The sequence below is a fragment of the Salvelinus namaycush genome, chromosome 37 (assembly GCF_016432855.1).
Source record: "Salvelinus namaycush isolate Seneca chromosome 37, SaNama_1.0, whole genome shotgun sequence".
Lineage (NCBI taxonomy): Eukaryota > Metazoa > Chordata > Actinopteri > Salmoniformes > Salmonidae > Salvelinus > Salvelinus namaycush.
In genome coordinates, this window is record NC_052343.1 from 18,682,534 (window position 1) to 18,701,379 (window position 18,846).

The 18,846-nt window shown below is 44.7% G+C and overlaps 2 protein-coding genes across 14 annotated transcripts in view; both read left to right on the top strand.

The window, feature by feature from the left end:
- LOC120030997 (DDB1- and CUL4-associated factor 13-like) overlaps positions 1-7,471 on the top strand; it is a 25,108-nt gene extending 17,637 nt beyond the window's left edge. For both annotated transcript variants that reach the window (XM_038976506.1, XM_038976507.1), the window contains 2 exons: positions 5,539-5,702; positions 6,500-7,471. In XM_038976506.1, coding sequence (XP_038832434.1) covers positions 5,539-5,702; positions 6,500-6,587 — 252 coding nt within the window. In that variant the 3' untranslated portion in view covers positions 6,588-7,471. The remainder of the gene's footprint in view (positions 1-5,538; positions 5,703-6,499) is intronic.
- Positions 7,472-11,176: 3,705 nt separating this feature from the next.
- Positions 11,177-18,846, top strand: part of rims2a (regulating synaptic membrane exocytosis 2a) — a 227,380-nt gene continuing 219,710 nt past the window's right edge. For all 12 annotated transcript variants that reach the window (XM_038976295.1, XM_038976293.1, XM_038976291.1 and 9 more), the window contains exon 1: positions 11,177-11,340. In XM_038976295.1, coding sequence (XP_038832223.1) covers positions 11,177-11,340 — 164 coding nt within the window. The remainder of the gene's footprint in view (positions 11,341-18,846) is intronic.

Below are 18,846 nucleotides of genomic sequence, written 5' to 3' on the forward strand. Positions count from 1 at the left end.
TTGCACAACAGCATGTGAAATTTATTGTCAATCAGTGTTGCTTCCTAAGTGGACAGTTTGATTTCACAGAAGTGTGATTGACTTGGAGTTACATTGTGTTGTTTAAGTGTTCCCTTAATTTTTTTGAGCAGTGTATAATTATTCCAGTCTTTTACCGTTCTCATTGTCGGAGTGGAGACGTTGTTTGCGGCGCGCAAACTTGTGAGAAACAAGTTTTGGTTTATTTCATTCCATTTACGAGTTTTGTCAATTTAGTCATTGTCTTGTTTGGAGTGCTCCTGTCAATATTGAGTAAGGACGTGCAACTGATTTATGCATTGAAGTTGGCCTATAGGCTACCTGGCCTGCTCGCAAATGTAGGCATATAAATGTGCCCATTTGGGGATCTGATAGTATTTCTGATTGGCTTAATGCACCACCACAAGCGGTGGAGCTTCTCGGTAATCTTTTCTTCACCTCAAACAGCAAGCAAACTAAGTCTGTTTTTACATCCATTGAGAATGACAATAATTCCTCAATGTATTTGAAAAATCTTTTGAGCTCTCTCTTTCAATAACCAAAAAATGTCATGCTCTGATCTAGTGGAAACGTCATAAAATAGGCCTACCTGATTTACTTCTTATCCGTTGTGGCTTTATAGGATATTTTTACATAGTTGGCAATAGAAGTTACTTTTTAGGTTTAAAATATTCATTTAGATTTGGATTACGTTTTGATAAACTAAATGACAATGATTTTGAGATACGAAGACGTTATTATAAATGAAATGAAACTGTTCCAAAAAATGTGCATATGAGAACCATAACTGGATATCCGATCGGTAGAAATGGTCAGATAACTTGCCATTCCAGATGAATACTTCTCATATAGCCTATTACTGGCAACTTCAGGAGAGTAACTGCAGAATCTGCGAAAGCCAGTAGGACCGGGAGGAAGATAGTCGGGACAGGTTTTTTCCCCCTTCTGGTTATCTTGATCTCTTGCTCCCTCTTGAGTATTTTTTAAATCTTATTTAATCAAACAGTGAGCTTAAAGCATCAGACAAGCTCAATGCATATATAGTTTATTTTATTAAAACGCATAGGGTGTGTCTATATGGAAAATTACGTTTAAAAATGTCGACCACTCGATGGTCAAAAGAAGAGACTACTACATTCAGTGATCCAAAATTGTTTTTGGTTGGGGACAGCCCTATACTGTAACATTTAACATTTAACATTTAAGTCATTTAGCAGACGCTCTTATCCAGAGCGACTTACAAATTGGTGCATTCACCTTATGATATCCAGTGGAACAACCACTTTACAATAGTGCATCTAACTCTTTTAAGGGTGGGGGGGTTAGAAGGATTACTTTATCCTATCCTAGGTATTCCTTAAAGAGGTGGGGTTTCAGGTGTCTCCGGAAGGTGGTGATTGACTCCGCTGACCTGGCGTCGTGAGGGAGTTTGTTCCACCATTGGGGTGCCAGAGCAGCGAACAGTTTTGACTGGGCTGAGCGGGAACTGTACTTCCTCAGAGGTAGGGAGGCGAGCAGGCCAGAGGTGGATGAACGCAGTGCCCTTGTTTGGGTGTAGGGCCTGATCAGAGCCTGAAGGTACGGAGGTGCCGTTCCCCTCACAGCTCCGTAGGCAAGCACCATGGTCTTGTAGCGGATGCGAGCTTCAACTGGAAGCCAGTGGAGAGAGCGGAGGAGCGGGGTGACGTGAGAGAACTTGGGAAAGTTGAACACCAGACGGGCTGCGGCGTTCTGGATGAGTTGTAGGGGTTTAATGGCACAGGCAGGGAGCCCAGCCAACAGCGAGTTGCAGTAATCCAGACGGGAGATGACAAGTGCCTGGATTAGGACCTGCGCCGCTTCCTGCGTGAGGCAGGGTCGTACTCTGCGAATGTTGTAGAGCATGAACCTACAGGAACGGGTCACCGCCTTGATGTTAGTTGAGAACGACAGGGTGTTGTCCAGGATCACGCCAAGGTTCTTAGCACTCTGGGAGGAGGACACAATGGAGTTGTCAACCGTGATGGCGAGATCATGGAACGGGCAGTCCTTCCCCGGGAGGAAGAGCAGCTCCGTCTTGCCGAGGTTCAGCTTGAGGTGGTGATCCGTCATCCACACTGATATGTCTGCCAGACATGCAGAGATGCGATTCACCACCTGGTTATCAGAGGGGGGAAAGGAGAAGATTAATTGTGTGTCGTCTGCATAGCAATGATAGGAGAGACCATGTGAGGATATGACAGAGCCAAGTGACTTGGTGTATAGCGAGAATAGGAGAGGGCCTAGAACAGAGCCCTGGGGGACACCAGTGGTGAGAGCACGTGGTGCGGAGACAGATTCTCGCCACGCCACCTGCCGACCTGCAGGTGGGACGCAATCCAAGCGTGGGCCGCGCCGGAGATGCCCAGCTCGGAGAGGGTGGAGAGGAGGATCTGATGGTTCACAGTATCAAAGGCAGCCGATAGGTCTAGAAGGATGAGAGCAGAGGAGAGAGAGTTAGCTTTAGCAGTGCGGAGCGCCTCCGTGACACAGAGAAGAGCAGTCTCAGTTGAATGACTAGTCTTGAAACCTGACTGATTTGGATCAAGAAGGTCATTCTGAGAGAGATAGCAGGAGAGCTGACCAAGGACGGCACGTTCAAGAGTTTTGGAGAGAAAAGAAAGAAGGGATACTGGTCTGTAGTTGTTGACATCGGAGGGATCGAGTGTAGGTTTTTTCAGAAGGGGTGCAACTCTCGCTCTCTTGAAGACGGAAGGGACGTAGCCAGCGGTCAAGGATGAGTTGATGAGCGAGGTGAGGTAAGGGAGAAGGTCTCCGGAAATGGTCTGGAGAAGAGAGGAGGGGATAGGGTCAAGCGGGCAGGTTGTTGGGCGGCCGGCTGTCACAAGACGCGAGATTTCATCTGGAGAGAGAGGGGAGAAAGAGGTCAAAGCACAGGGTAGGGCAGTGTGAGCAGAACCAGCGGTGTCGTTTGACTTAGCAAACGAGGATCGGATGTCGTCGACCTTCTTTTCAAAATGGTTGACGAAGTCATCAGCAGAGAGGGAGGAGGGGGAGGAGGATTCAGGAGGGAGGAGAAGGTGGCAAAGAGCTTCCTAGGGTTAGAGGCAGATGCTTGGAATTTAGAGTGGTAGAAATTGGCTTTAGCAGCAGAGACAGAAGAGGAGAATGTAGAGAGGAGGGAGTGAAAGGATGCCAGGTCCGCAGGGAGGCGAGTTTTCCTCCATTTCCGCTCGGCTGCCCGGAGCCCTGTTCTGTGAGCTCGCAATGAGTCGTCGAGCCACGGAGCAGGAGGGGAGGACCGAGCCGGCCTGGAGGATAGGGGACATAGAGAGTCAAAGGATGCAGAAAGGGAGGAGAGGAGGGTTGAGGAGGCAGAATCAGGAGATAGGTTGGAGAAGGTTTGAGCAGAGGGAAGAGATGATAGGATGGAAGAGGAGAGAGTAGCGGGGGAGAGAGAGCGAAGGTTGGGACGGCGCGATACCATCCGAGTAGGGGCAGTGTGGGAAGTGTTGGATGAGAGCGAGAGGGAAAAGGATACAAGGTAGTGGTCGGAGACTTGGAGGGGAGTTGCAATGAGATTAGTGGAAGAACAGCATCTAGTAAAGATGAGGTCAAGCGTATTGCCTGCCTTGTGAGTAGGGGGGGAAGGTGAGAGGGTGAGGTCAAAAGAGGAGAGGAGTGGAAAGAAGGAGGCAGAGAGGAATGAGTCAAAGGTAGACGTGGGGAGGTTAAAGTCACCCAGAACTGTGAGAGGTGAGCCATCCTCAGGAAAGGAACTTATCAGGGCGTCAAGCTCATTGATGAACTCTCCAAGGGAACCTGGAGGGCGATAAATGATAAGGATGTTAAGCTTGAAAGGGCTGGTAACTGTGACAGCATGGAATTCAAAGGAGGCGATAGACAGATGGGTCAGGGGAGAAAGAGAGAATGTCCACTTGGGAGAGATGAGGATCCCAGTGCCACCACCCCGCTGACCAGAAGCTCTCGGGGTGTGCGAGAACACGTGGGCAGACGAGGAGAGAGCAGTAGGAGTAGCAGTGTTATCAGTGGTAATCCATGTTTCCGTCAGTGCCAAGAAGTCGAGGGACTGGAGGGAAGCATAGGCTGAGATGAACTCTGCCTTGTTGGCCGCAGATCGGCAGTTCCAGAGGCTGCCTGAGACCTGGAACTCCACGTGGGTCGTGCGCGCTGGGACCACCAGGTTAGAGTAGCAGCGGCCACGCGGTGTGAAGCGTTTGTATGGTCTGTGCAGAGAGGAGAGAACAGGGATAGACAGACACATAGTTGACAGGCTACAGAAGAGGCTACGCTAATGCAAAGGAGATTGGAATGACAAGTGGACTACACGTCTCGAATGTTCAGAAAGTTAAGCTTACGTTGCAAAAAATCTTATTGACTAAAATGATATAGTACTGCTGGCTGGTGAAATAGGCTAGCTAGCAGTGGCTGCGTTGTTGACTTTGTTTGAAAGTGTAGCTGGCTAGGTAACCTCTAACTGGCTAGGTAACCTCGACAATTACTCTAGACTACACAATTATCTTGGATACAAAGACGGCTATGTAGCCAGCTAAGATCAAACAAATCAAACTGTTGTACTGTAATGAAATGAAATGTAATACTACCTGTAATACTACCTGTGGAGCAAAGCGGAATGCAACTACTCGCTCCAAACCAAACCGGAAGTGCGTATCGTAGAGGGAGAGGCAATAGAAGTGTTGTTTCTTGTATTATTGTCTTTTGTGTCTTTAGAGGACTGCTTCACCTTAATGTCCCCTTTCCCTTTTCTTCTGTCCTTATTTTGTCCCACTTTGTCCCTTCTTTGTCCCTTCTTCTCTTCTGCCAACTAGACACTCCTTGTTAGCTAGCTAGCTTCTTTCAGGAATGTCCCTAGCAACTGCCTAGCAACAGGTAAACAACTTAGCTAGCTAAGAAAACGGTATAATTTTATGAAAAATTGTTACTTTTTCAAAAGCCTTTCTTCTTTGTTTGCTGCTTGTTTGGTCTCCTATTCAGTTTGCAGTTTTCTTTTGATTTTTTTTCGATGTACTTTACTCTAAAAAAACATTTAAATTTCAATATTTGTAGGAGCTCATCTTTTCAGCTGCTGCTGCTTAATTTGGAACTCCGGAACTGTAGATAATAGCGAATATTTTACCATCTTATAACTAAACATGGGGCCTATCGTTCAGTCATAATATCCAAGTCACAAAGATGAGCGAGCAGTAGTAGGTGTTAAAGATAACTGTATCCAAAGCTGAACATTTTCAACCCTGCTTTTCCCCATGGTTCAACGTCCCAGGGGACATAGTCATACAGTTAAACAATTTTATTTAGATTTCAGTTTTCCCATGAAAATGTTGTCATTATGCACTGGTAATTAGTGTATACTGATAAATGAGGCTCCCAAGTAGACCTCAGTAGTAGATTGAAATCTCTTTGTTCTTTATTTTCTTTCCCTTTCTCTTTTTTTTCTCTCTCCTTCTTAAATACTATTTATTTTTCTCTGTTGTCAACCCCCCCCCCCCCTTTGTGGTCTAGCTGGCTCCTAGGGAGAAGTCAGCTGTGAACTACAGCCAGAAGCTGAAGGAGAAGTTCCAGCACCACCCTCAGATCCGCCGCATCTCGCGCCACCGCCACCTGCCCAAGTCCATCTACAGCCAGAGCAAGGAGCTGCGTGTCATGAAGGAGGCTCGCCGCAGGAAGTATGGGCTCCTCCTTTACCCATGCCTCTACTGTCTGCCCTACAGTGGCTTTCTGTTCTCAACTCTACCTGCACATATCCCCAATACTCTTGTTTTTACAGTCAAACCACAGAAGTCTATATATTACAGTATGTATATCAGTAGAATTGGCTTCTTGGTGAAGTTCTTGGGAAGGTTAATGTTGTTTTGGACCTTATTTGTCTGTGTTGATGGGAGGAGGTTTTCGGGTGGTTGGCCTGGTCTGTGGCCTCACCACAAAGGAAACTGTCAATCTCTGTTAACACAGTAGGTTCAGAACTACCCTGGCCTCTGTCCAACTATGGCAGAAGGTCCATGTAGTGGTTGAGGCCGTAGCTGGCTGCCAGAATAGGTCTGACTGCCCTACCAAGGCACACTTACCCTAATGGATGACAGGATGTTCCCTCATGGCTTGGTCATCACGGACTTTTTGCTCATTTACACTAAAGTCTAAGGGGAAGTGATGGTGCCATCATGACAAGTTGATGATTAAGCAAATATTAGTCTGTTGATTTTTGGTCCTGAAACATAGTAACACATTATTGTAATATATCATCCATGTGTACCTAGGAGCTATGACTGAAGGCAGTGTAGCCTACATGCTCTGTGTATTTTTCACATGTCATTATTAGTGTATTCTACATTTTATGACATCAGGCCACCTGCCTGGCACTAACTCCTTTGTGTACTCTGCTAACGGTTCTTTCTCTGTGTCTGAATATTCTCATGAATTGGTTCCCGATGTTTGTTATTCATTGCTGCCTCATTGTGTGTCCCAGGGAGAGGAACGTACGCAAGCACAGCAAGCCTGGCTCCATGCCCGTGGTGACGGAGAAAGAGAAACATGTGGTCACCGTGGTGAAATAGGATGCCAGTGATCGTGTGGCGTTGGCGGACTGAAGGACTACTCTGCCTCTACACACACTTGGGCCATGTTCAGACATACACAGCTAGTGTTGTAAAATGTCGGTAAGTTTCCCAAAATTCTCTGGTTTTCCAGAAATTCCAGATACTTGGATATCCTGCTTGGTCCCTCATGGTTCCAGGACACAGGAGGTTGGTGGCACCTTAATTGGGGAGGACGGGCTCGCGGTAATAACTGGAGCAGAAGGGGATCAAATACATGGTTTCCATGTGTTTGATGTCATTCCATTTGCTCTGTTCCGGCCATTATTATGAGCCGTCCTCCCCTCAGCAGCCTCCTGTGTTCCAGGAATATTCCAAACGGGATTTCTGACAAACCTGGCCACTTGGGAAAGATACCAGAATTTTGCAACCCTGCACACAACGTTGTGGATCCCTTCAGTTATATTCATGACATTCTGATCTGCAACGTTCAAAAGGCTGCACCCTCCTGAACACAACCCTATCTAAGACTCTGAAAGAACTCATTCCACCTCTCCCAGGCTTATTACAAAAGAGAAATATAGGTCAATATTGTGAAGTTTGTTGACATAAGTGTCCCAATTGTCATGGTAAAACTTTGTACCCCCAGATGAAGATTTCATGAATGCTATTGTTGGAACAATAATTTTCGGATGTTATTGTATTGAAATAAGAATACACTAGAAACCAAGAAGAACAACATCCGTCAAATATCACCAGAACGTTTGTTTTAGAAACCTATCTTAAATGTTTGGCCTCGCTACACCACCACATACCTTCAGCTATTGTTTACTGATTCAGTAACCTTAGATTGATCATGTTTTTTGTATTTATTGATACACTGCTAATAAAGATGTGGTATGATATTTTTGGGTCTGATATGAATACTGTTTTTTGGTAGGCAAAATACACTGATTCTCATATCGATGCAACGATACTTTTCAACGCTTGTTTATTACATTAACAAAAAATATTTAAAAGTATCCAATTAATATCCAAGGTGCTCAGATTAGCATCATTTGTTTTGTTTGGCATATTTTAGTAATATATTTCTGAATTGTTATTTTAATGTGCCTGAATTCTAGTAAACAAGGAGGTTTTTATTGTAATTGATATACCTACAGTTGAAGTCGGAAGTCTACATACACTTAGGTTGGAGTCATTAAAACTCATTTTTCAACCACTTCCCAAATTTCTTGTTAACAAACTATTGTTTTGGCAAGTCGATTAGGACATTTACTTTGTGCTTGTAATTTTTCCAACCAATTGTTTACAGTCAGATTATTTCATTTATAATTCACTCACAATTCCAGTGGGTCAGATGTTTACATACGCTAAGTTGACTGTGTCTATAAACAGCTTGGGAAATTCCAGAAAATGCTTGACATCATGGGAAAATCTAAAGAAATCAGCCAAGACCTCAGAAAATGAATTGTAGACCAAGTCTGGTGCATCCTTGGGAACAATTTCCAAACGCCTGAAGGTACCACGTTCATCTGTACAAACTATAGTGCGCAAGTATTAACACCAAGGGGAGGCTTGCAAGCCGAAGAACACCATCCCAACTGTGAAGCATGGGGGTGGCAGGATCATGTTATGGGGGTGCTTTGCTGCAGGAAGGACTGGTGCATTTCACAAAATAGATAGGAAATTATGTGGATATATTGAATGCAACATCTCAAGACATCAGTCAGGAAGTTAAAGCTTGGTCGCAAATGGGTCTTCCAAATGGACAATGACCCCAAGCATACTTCCAAAGTTGTGGACAATGGACAACAAAGTCGAGGTATAGGAGTGGCCATCACAAAGCCCTGACCTCAATCCTATAGTTAATTTGTGGGCAGAACTGAAAAAGTGTGTGCGAGCAAGGAGACCTACAAACCTGACTCCGGTACACCAGCTCTGTCAGGAGGAATGGGCCAAAAATTCACCCAACTTATTGTGGGAAGCTTGTGGAAGGCTACCTGAAATGTTTGACCCAAGTTAAACAATTTAAAGGCAATGCTACCAAATACTAATTGAGTGTATGTAAACTTCTGACCCACTGGGAATGTGATGAAAGAAATAAAAGCTGAAATAAATCCTTCTCTCTACTATTATTCTGACATTTCACATTCTTAAAATAAAGTGGGGATCCTAACTGACCTAAGACAGGACATTTTTACTAGGATTAAATGTCAGGAATTGTGAAAAACTGAGTTTAAATGAGTTTGGCTAAGGTGTATGTAAACTTACGACTTCAACTGTATGTTGCAAGGCCGTCAAATACAAAATTAGACTGACTTTTACCAATGTTTTTGGGTTTATTTTTTTTACCAATGATTTTTTAGCATTGTGACTGAAGGTGCATGATCTTGTATAGGGGTTACTATAGATGCAGATTTCGTTGGCTGTGACAAGTGTTAAGTATACCACCAGAAAGGATCCCCAAAGTTGCCTTCAGGTGGACAACAACTGGAAAGAGCACGCGAGGCAGGCCAAAAACTACCTAGCGACGGAGAGTAGTGACTGAGCTTGAAGTGATGGGTCTAATGGGATAGCACAAGCTGTGGCCAAAGACAGAGACTGATGGCAGAACATTGTTGTAGCCTTATGTACGACCCGAGATACAAAGAAGACTAAGTCAGTAGCTATGGTAACAAGTTCAGCACACTTTTATCAGTGTTTTGGTGTTTAATGATTTATTGGCATTCTGACTCAAAGTGGATGAGCTTGTGTTGGGCTCGGTGTATTGATGCTAATGAACTTAGTCTTTATGAGGTATAGTGTTCTATCCACTTTATCACGGCAGGATTTAGCTATGATGCGTATGCCTTATTTCATAATCCTATCAAACCTGGATCATGAGCACGGTTTGGGAAGGGGGGATGTTAGGACTGGGCCTTCGGATGAGGGGTTATGATTGGGCCTTGAGATGAGGGGTTAGGGCTGGGCCTTCGGTTGAGGGGTTAGGACTGGGGCTTCAGTTGAAGGGTTAGGGCTGGGCCTTGAGATGAGGGTTTAGGGCTGGGCCTTAATGAGGGATTAGGACTGAGCCTTCGGGTGAGGGGTTAGGTCTGGACCTTGGGATGAGTGGACTGGGCCTTGGGATGGGGTGAGAGCGTATAAGAGAGGTGTTTGACATGATGGGACTAAAAAGTTAAGAAGCAGTGTCACAAGAAGCAACTGATAAATCAATGATAGACATGGACTGTGTTGGTGATAGCTTTTTTCTAGGACAAATGTTATTTATTTGTTATTATTGTACCTGGATGGTTAAAAGTAGTCTAAAGTGTTACCAAATTAGGAATAGGAATGCTGTATAACACAACTTTATTCATACCTCCAGTTGGAGAGGCAATCCTAATCAAAAGAGAATTTGTGCTGCTCAACAATATGCTGCTGCACCACACAGAAAACTGGACAGCGACATGGTGTTGAAATGCACATTTCTAGTGTGCCAGTTTTATTGTGTGCTGATGAAGATTTGAACTTTCGCTGTACATTTCACATCACTTTTCTTCCGAAAATGCTCTTTAACAGGCACATGTTTTTTATAATCTGGTCCAGCTGCAAATTATTTCCAGTCCGTGTTTTGCAAATGCCTGATGTCAACGAAAATACGTCGACAATCGCCCCTCTCCCCTTCCTTTTTCATGAAGCCACTCGCGCTCAGCTTTGTTCTACGCGTCTCCATCGCTCCGCCTACTCTTCCTATCAGGATTTTTTCATTGCATCCATTTTTGTGCATTTAAGAAATCTCCAAGAATTATAAACCTGGAGAAAAGCGAGAAAGAGAGAGTGTGGGGCAAGGACTCGAAAGAAAAACAAACAAGGAAAGAGGCGACGTCTTTATTTAAAAATGCGAGCAAACCCATTCTAAAGGATGACCGCGATGGGTTAGACAGGCTGGAACATGATTGCAAAATAAAAGGCAAGAGCTCTATTCTATATTTCTCTACAATCCAACCGTGAATGGAATAGGATAATTGTGTTTGGAATGCTTGTTTCCAGAAGACCGTACATTTTGGTTATAAAACCAAAGGGCCTCTGTCCAGCATCTCCAGTGTATGTCTCGTAGGCTACTGGAATTGGGGAGTTTGTGTGAGAATTAGGCGATAATTCTGTTGGATAGGTGTCTTGTGTTCCTCACCGATTAATTTCTCTGTATTTATTATGAGCTGTAGCAGCCTGCTATACCAGAACCGCTGAATCCCATTCAGATAAGGTTCGTGTATTGGGTGGAAATTGAGGCTATATAGAAAGCATGTCTGCATTCCTTGTAAAAAGGAACATTTTGACATATTGTGTCTTATTCTTAAAGCCCAAATATACCGGCATGCGTCAGAATATATGTGAACAATCCAACCGATATGTCTTGCATTAGGGTAGCCTATGCTAGTGGTTATGATTATGAATACAAGAACCACACCAATGGAATATTTCAGCCTAATATTAGAGAGAAGCCATATGATTTTGAAATTAGGCAATTTTCTATTAAAATTAAGTCTATCCATTCTATCACTCAATGTTGGTCTTTTTTAAAATATATGTTATAATTATTATTTATTTTTTAGCAATTGTGTGTAGCGATGTCAGCTCCACTCGGGCCCCAGGGCCCAGGCGCTCCCCCGCCGGCTGGAGCCCTACCCGACCTGCCGGACCTCAGCCACCTCACCGAGGATGAGAGGAAGATCATCCTGGGCGTCTTGGACCGACAGAAAAAGGAAGATGAGAAGGAACAGTCAATGCTAAAGTAAGCCATTATGATTCGCTATCATTCAAACGTGTGAGAGAGAGCGAGTGGAGAAAGAGAGAGAGTCATTGTGGGGACATCGCGCGCTAACTGTCACGTCAGCTGTGCTCGTGCAGTGAGTGCTGGGTTGGGGTAACCCTGTTGTAACTGGTTGTGCGAGCTGGAGCTGATCACATTTCAGGGTTACGTAGCCTACGTCCTGCACATGTTGCCTGTTCTAATGGGCTAATCGTTCTGAGTGGAGAGAAGATATATTTATGAACATCATTGCCTCTAGAAATAGCTTTTACAATAAGGCAGCATGTTGGCTATGCATTTAGTCTGTTCTCCAAATGAATGTTCGGATAATATGAGCAGGGAGAAGGATCTTTGAGTCGACTGAATATGCTTCAGTAGCCTATGTCTTTCAACAGTTAGCAATGCATTTGAATCCTAGGCTATTAAGCGGCCTTCTCACTCTGTTGGCTTTGGGTTGGGTTAGCAACGGGCGCCATCTTCGCGTCAAATCATACTACTTCCTTTTCAATCACGTACATATTACACAACAATGATTAAACAATGGCGTTTGAATAAATAATTAGATATGTCCTGTATAATGATTTTCAACGTTAGCCTATCTGTCAGACTATACAGCATCAGTGCTATGGAAACGGAAGCATTCCCTCTCCTGTGTGTGCAGAATCAGATGTCGCTGAGCATTTCAGCACCACGGCGCTGTCCACTTCTAGGCATAGAGCAGCAGCACAGTCCTATGCCGTTGACGCTCGCGCGTGTAGATGGATCATTCATTGCTATTCATAGGCTAAGCTTTGTGTGCCAAATTATTGACATGCTTTTGACAACGCTTTTAGTGTAATACTAAATATTGAACACAGTTATCTCTATCTTGTCACTTCCTGCAGATATTGTATTATCCTCATGAAACAACCAGTTGTGTTTCCATAAACTGTAACTTACTTCATTTTCTTTGTGGAAAAGTCTCACACGTCCTGTATTTTACTGTGGTTTTAGGATTATATTAAGACTGCTGTATTTTTTTCATCTACTTTCCTCTCCTTAAGTCTTTGGAATTTGAATAGATATGAGGAGATATTGTATCACAGGTTGGTTCTGAGGAGTTCCCTCATGGATCTACACAGTGGTTCAAGGGTCAACATGCAGGTTTTTCCAAAGAGCCTTTTGGATTCCAGATGTCCGTCCTTTTCTTCGTCCCAAATGGCACACTATTTCCTTTATAATGCATTACTTTAACCTCTGGGCCCTGCTCAAAAGTAGTGCACTCTATAGAGAATAGAGTACCATTTGTGATGCACACCTTGTCTGAAGTACCTTCAGAGACTGTGACGTCATGTGTCAGGCTTTTCAGGGGCATTCAAAGCTGATGATTTCCGTCATCGGGTAAATATTAACAGTTGGGTTTGTTCTGATGGGTACTGGGGAGGAAGTCGCCTAGTGGAGCAATACTGTGGTAAATATGACTCACAGACTCCAAGATAACGAAAGGCAGGCCACCTCAGTTTGAGGTGCTGCCTGCGTGTGAATCATCCCTGGCTGTTTTTCCCATCGCTGAGGGCTTTTTGTATTCTTCTCTCTCTCTCTCTCGCTCTCTCGCTCTCTCTCTCACGCTCTCCCGCTCTCTTTCTCTCTCTCTCTCTGTCTCTCTTTGCCTTTCTTTCTCTTCTCTTGTCTTCTCTCTTTCACGCTCTCTCGCCCTCTCTCTGCCGTCTCTCTCTCTCTCTCTCGGAGGTAAAGCGATTGTCAGTTTTAGTCACTCACAGCCATGCAGGCTGCCAGTGATGTCAGAGCCTAGCGTAGCAAGACTAACGAGTGTGTGCAGCAGGGATGCTAGTCTACCTTACAGGCGACATGGTCACTCAGTCACTGTTTCTAAAGTTCCTTATTTTCAGACACACAGAGACTGGGGTGTTTTTTTATATTTTTTATGAACCTTTATTTAACTAGGCAAGTCAGTTAAGAACATATTCTTATTTACAATGACGACCTACCAAAAAGCAAAAGGCTTCTTGCTGCGATGGGAGCTGGGATTAAAAATTAAAAATAATATATAATACAAAACACACATCACAACAAGAGAGACAACACAACACTACATAAAGAGAGACATAAGACAACAACATAGCATGGCAGCAACACATGACAACACAGCATGGTAGCAACACCACATGACAACAACATGGTAGCAACACAACATGGCTGCAGCACAACATGGTACTAACATTATCGGGCACAAAGGGGAAAGAAAGGTAGAGACAACAATACATCACGCGAAGCAGCCACAACTGTCAGTAAGAGTGTCCATGATTGAGTCTTTGAATGAAGAGATGGAGATAAAACGGTCCAGTTTGAGTGTTTTTTGCAGCTCGTTCCAGTCGCTAGTTGCAGCGAACTGAAAAGAGGAGCGACCCAGGGATGTGTGTGCTTTGGGGACCTTTAACAGAATGTGACTGAGGATGAGGGCTGCAGTAGGTATCTCAGATAGGGGGAATGAGGCCAGAGGTTTTTTAAATAAATAAGCATCAACCAGTGGGTCTTGCGACAGGTAGAGATGGTGGACTGGGATGTGGCTAATGCAGAAATATGTATCATTCCATAGTCTTACTAGCACTGATTTTGCAGAGAGTAGTTTTACTTCAAATGATCATGATATGTGGTTGTTTTACCTACAATAGGTGAATGCACTTTTTGTAAGTAAGTCCCTCTGGATAAGAGTGTAGCTAAGGGACTAAATGCAGATGTATGATCACCCTGTCATGTTCCCTGTGTGGCCTCCCCCCTTCCTCCCTCCCTTCTCTCCACCTCTCCCTCTCCTTCCTCCCCCTCTTTCCCTCTAAATGCCTCAGTTGCCCAGTTTTCTCTCATTAGCAGAGGTGAACAAAGGAGGGTTGTGTCCCAAATATCACCCTATTATTCCCTTCATAGTCCACAGGGCTCTGATCAAAAGTAGTGCACTATATGGGGAAGGGTGCCAACTGGGATGCACACAGGGTATGTCCCCCTCACAGCAGTTACTCATGTTAGTATTATAGTCTGGGCTGTTTGTCAACAAGTGATGTCAGCAGAGTGAACACAGAGTGAACACACAGAGAGAGAGAGAGAGAGAGAGACAGAGAGAGAGAGCGACAGAGAGAGACACAGAGAGGGAGAGAGACAGGGAGAGACAGGGAGAAAGAGAAAGAGAGAGAGACAGAGAGAGAGAGAGACGTGGAGAGACAGGGAGAAAGAGAAAGAGAGAGAGATAGACAGAGAGAGAGAGATACAGGGAGAGACAGGGAGAAAGAGAAAAAGAGAGAGAGCGAGACAGAGAGAGAGACATGGAGAGACAGGGAGAAAGAGAGAGAGATAGACAGAGAGAGAGAGAGACAGGGAGAGACAGGGATAAAGAGAAAGAGAGAGAAGCCTCCAGATGTGTAGGGTTTGCCAAGTCCCTGTCCCTGGTACCAAGACAATGGCAGACAATTCAGAGGAATGCAGGGAGAGTACTACTGCTGCTACTGCGGACTCCCATGTCATTATTCAGTCTTTCCCAATTCTACATACTAGCATGTGTGTGTTGTTCCTCATCTGTCTATATATTACTACATATCACAACTGCTATAAATCCCAACAGTGTTCAAATGAATTTAGAGAAACAGCCACTTACATAATTTGATATTATTAGATAATGTACCAGTTACACTAAATAGCCAATCAAATGTTCAAGTTAAAGTGACGGGGTATTCACCTCTGACCCCACGAGGTCCAGAGCCTGCTGGTTTTCTGTTCTACCTGATCATTAATTGCACCCACCTGTTGTCTCAGTTCTAAATTATTTTTGGAGTGGAACTGGCTTTGAAGTCCAGATTTGAGTTTGAGGGTTCTAGTGCTTAGTCAATTTTATGTCCCTCTGATATCGATTGGTTGTTTCCCCATACTAGCCTCCTATCCTTACAATATACAGTAGCTCAACTTATTCCACTTTTTGTTTCCAATCAGATGTAGTCTCTATAGCAGCCATAAGGTGTTCTAGAGCTCTGATTTGTTCAGAGAAAGATCCATACATGTACTGTGAGTTTAGTTAAAGAACAGCACCAATACTAGGTGATGTGATGCAATATGGAATGATTAAAGGCAATGCATACTACTCCAATTAACCAAGCATCCATCGCTCCAGGTCCACTGGCACTTCAAACAGACTGTAGCCAGGTAGCTGTATGCCTGCTGCAGCAGCCGGTCAGCTCCCCATGCTTCACTGAACCTCTGACTGTTACAGTAATGACAGATCCGGGACCCCTCCTCACCCAAACACCCTGGGATGCAGAGACCCAGGGCCACAGGGAGGATCCACAGATCCGCAGCCCAGGATCAGCAGTCCTAGTTGGGTTAACCCACAAGGCCCAGACGAGACCTGGAGGTCCACTTCTTCCAGAGAGTGACCTGGTGCCCCATGGTGCCCCACGGCAGAGGAGACCCTGTCTCTGCAGCCACTCCCCCCTCCTCCGGTCCTCGTCTTGTAGGCTGACTCATTATCCGTGTCCCAGTGCTCACCAGGGGCCTCCACTGACAGCCCTAATTACAGCAGCTGCCTCGTGTGAGGGACTCCCACCGAGATAGTGCTATTCTGGGTCTAAGACGTCTGCCACCGTGGCCCTGTCCGGGTTCTACACCCCCTGCTCTATCTTGTCTAAAGAGCAGGGCAATAGAGGATGCCCCGGTCCCCACCCCCTCTGTATGTACTGTATTTTACTCCAGAGGGACTTGCATGGCAGGGTCCATGTACCCTGTCTGTCCAGAGTTGTTAATGATTAATGAATGCCAGTATGTTGACCATAATGATAGTCTTCTAAGACTAGCCTAGACATCCTGCATGACTCAACCTTTTACCTCTCTTGCTCTTGATTCTCTACATACTCCTCATGTTACTAGGAATATGTCTCATCAACACACAGGTCCTGAGAATTCTATGGGTCACACGAGAGAGGGGCCTGTAATTTTCATCATAGGTACACTTCAACTATGACAGACAAAATGAGAAAAAAAAATCCAGAAAATCACATTGTAGGATTTTTAATGAATTTATTTGCAAATTATGGTGGAAAATAAGTATTTGGTCTATGTAGCGAGGACCAGCCAACGAGAGCATACAGGTCGCAGTGGTGGGTAGTATATGGGGCTTTGGTGACAAAACGGATGGCACCATGATAGACTGCATCCAATTTGCTGAGTAGAGTGTTGGAGGCTATTTTGTAAATGACATTGCCAAAGTTAAGAATCGGTAGGATAGTCCATTTTACAAGGGTAAGTTTGGCAGCATGAGTGAAGGAGGCTTTGTTGCGAAATAGGAAGCTGATTCTAGATTTAACTTTGGATTGGAGATGCTTAATGTGAGTCTGGAATGAGAGTTTACAGTCTAGCCAGACGCCTAGGTATTTATAGTTGTCCTCATATTCTAAGTCAGAACTGTCTAGAGTTGTGATGCTGGACGGGCGAACAGGTGCGGGCAGCGATCGGTTGAAGAGCATGCATTTTGTTTTACTAGCATTTAAAAGCAGTTGGAGGCCACGGAAGGAGTGTTGTATGGCATTGAAGCTCATTTGGAGGTTTGTTAACACAGTGTCCAAAGAAGGGCCAGATTTATACAAAATGGTGTCGTCTGCGTAGAGGTGGATCAAAGAATCACCCGCAGCAAGAGCGACATCATTGATATATACAGAGAAAAGAGTCGGCCCGAGAATTGAACCCTGTGGCACCTCTATAGAGACTGCCAGAGGTCGGGACAAAAGGCCCTCCGATTTGACACACTGAACTCTATCTGAGAAATAGTTTGTGAACCAGGCGAAAGCCTTGGCCAGGTCGATGAAGACGTCTGCACAGTACTATATTTTATTGATGGCAGTTATGATATCATTTAGTCATTTAACAGATGCTCTAATCCAGAGAGATTTACAGGAGTTATTAGGGTTTAGTGCCTTGATCAAGGGCACATCAAAAGATTTTTCACCCCGTCAGCCCGGGGATTCAAACCAGCCCAACACCCTTAACTACTAGGCTACCTGCTAGCTTGCTTAGTGTCAGTAGCACGCTGAGGATTGAAGCATTGATGTGGGAGATGGTATCAGCTGAAACCATTGGTTGAATGGTGGGTGTGTATTGGTTATGTAGTGGTTGTGTACAGTAGAGATCTATGGTTGGGAGGTTGTGTTGTGGTTTGGTAGTGGTTTCTGTTGTATGAGAGGTGAAACGGCCTGCGTTCTGTGAGCTAGCTGGCTGAATGTCAGTAACTGGCTGAGGGAGAGAGAGAGCAGCTCTCTGCTCAGTACTGACGTATGAGATAGTATCTGGAGCCTGTTCTGCTGCTGATTTGACAGGAACAGGACATCAGGCCCATTCACAGAGAAATAATTCTCGTCATCTCAAACAGCACACGGCTAGCTTCTCTGGGACAGGGACAGGAGGAGCCCATTGTCTCCCAAAGCTTTGTTCTTTATTAAACACATAGATCTGCGTTAGTCACCAGTGCCCATATGCACATATTCACTTCCGTTCCATTCTATCCCATGAAGTTTCTACTTATTCTCCCCTCTCTCCTGGTTGTCAATTGAGTTGCCCTTGTTGATTAAGTACGAAAACATGTGATGGAAATGTACGTTTCTTACCGAGACGCTTCAATCACATTTGCAGAGCACAGGGTTTACAGTGTACAGTAACGGAGAGTATTTCTAGTAGGGACTGTAGTAGTAGTATAGTGTATTGTAGTGTAGGGATGTAGTGTGCTGCCCAGGCAGAGCACAGGGTTTACAGTGTACAGTAACGGAGAGTATTTCTAGTAGGGACTGTAGTAGTAGTATAGTGTATTGTAGTGTAGGGATGTAGTGTGCTGCCCAGGCAGAGCACAGGGTTTACAGTGTACAGTAACGGAGAGTATTTCTGGTAGGGACTGTAGTAGCAGTATAGTGTATTGTAGTGTAGGGATGTAGTGTGCTGCCCAGGCCGAGCACAGTATATACAGTGTACTGTAACGGAGAGTATTCCTAGTAGGGACAGTAGTAGCAGTATAGTGTATTGTAGAGTAGGGATGTAGTGTGCTGCCCAGCCAGAGCACATAGCTCCTGGCGTAACACTGTTACATAAGCCTCTGACAGAGAGCATGCTGGGAAATGGCAGGCTGGGCGGCCGGAAAGCGGGCAGTCAGCACTACTGAGGAGGGGCTGGTGAAACCAGAGAGAGAGAGGCGGGAGACCAGAGAGAGAGAGAGAGAGGGGGGGGGGGGGACAGAGAGGGAGACAAGACAGAGAAAAATAGATAAAAGGAGAAAGTGAAAGAGAAAGAAAGAGAGTGAAAAAGAAAGGGAGGTACCGTTCATCACTTTTTTGACCCAATGGAACCAAGCAGCTGTTGAGAGAATACAGTATATGCTTGATGGAATAGCATCTACAAGCATGGATATGAACCTGGGCCTATTAATCTGGGCTTGTAGTTTTCAGTCATAGATGACTTCTAGTTCCTTGC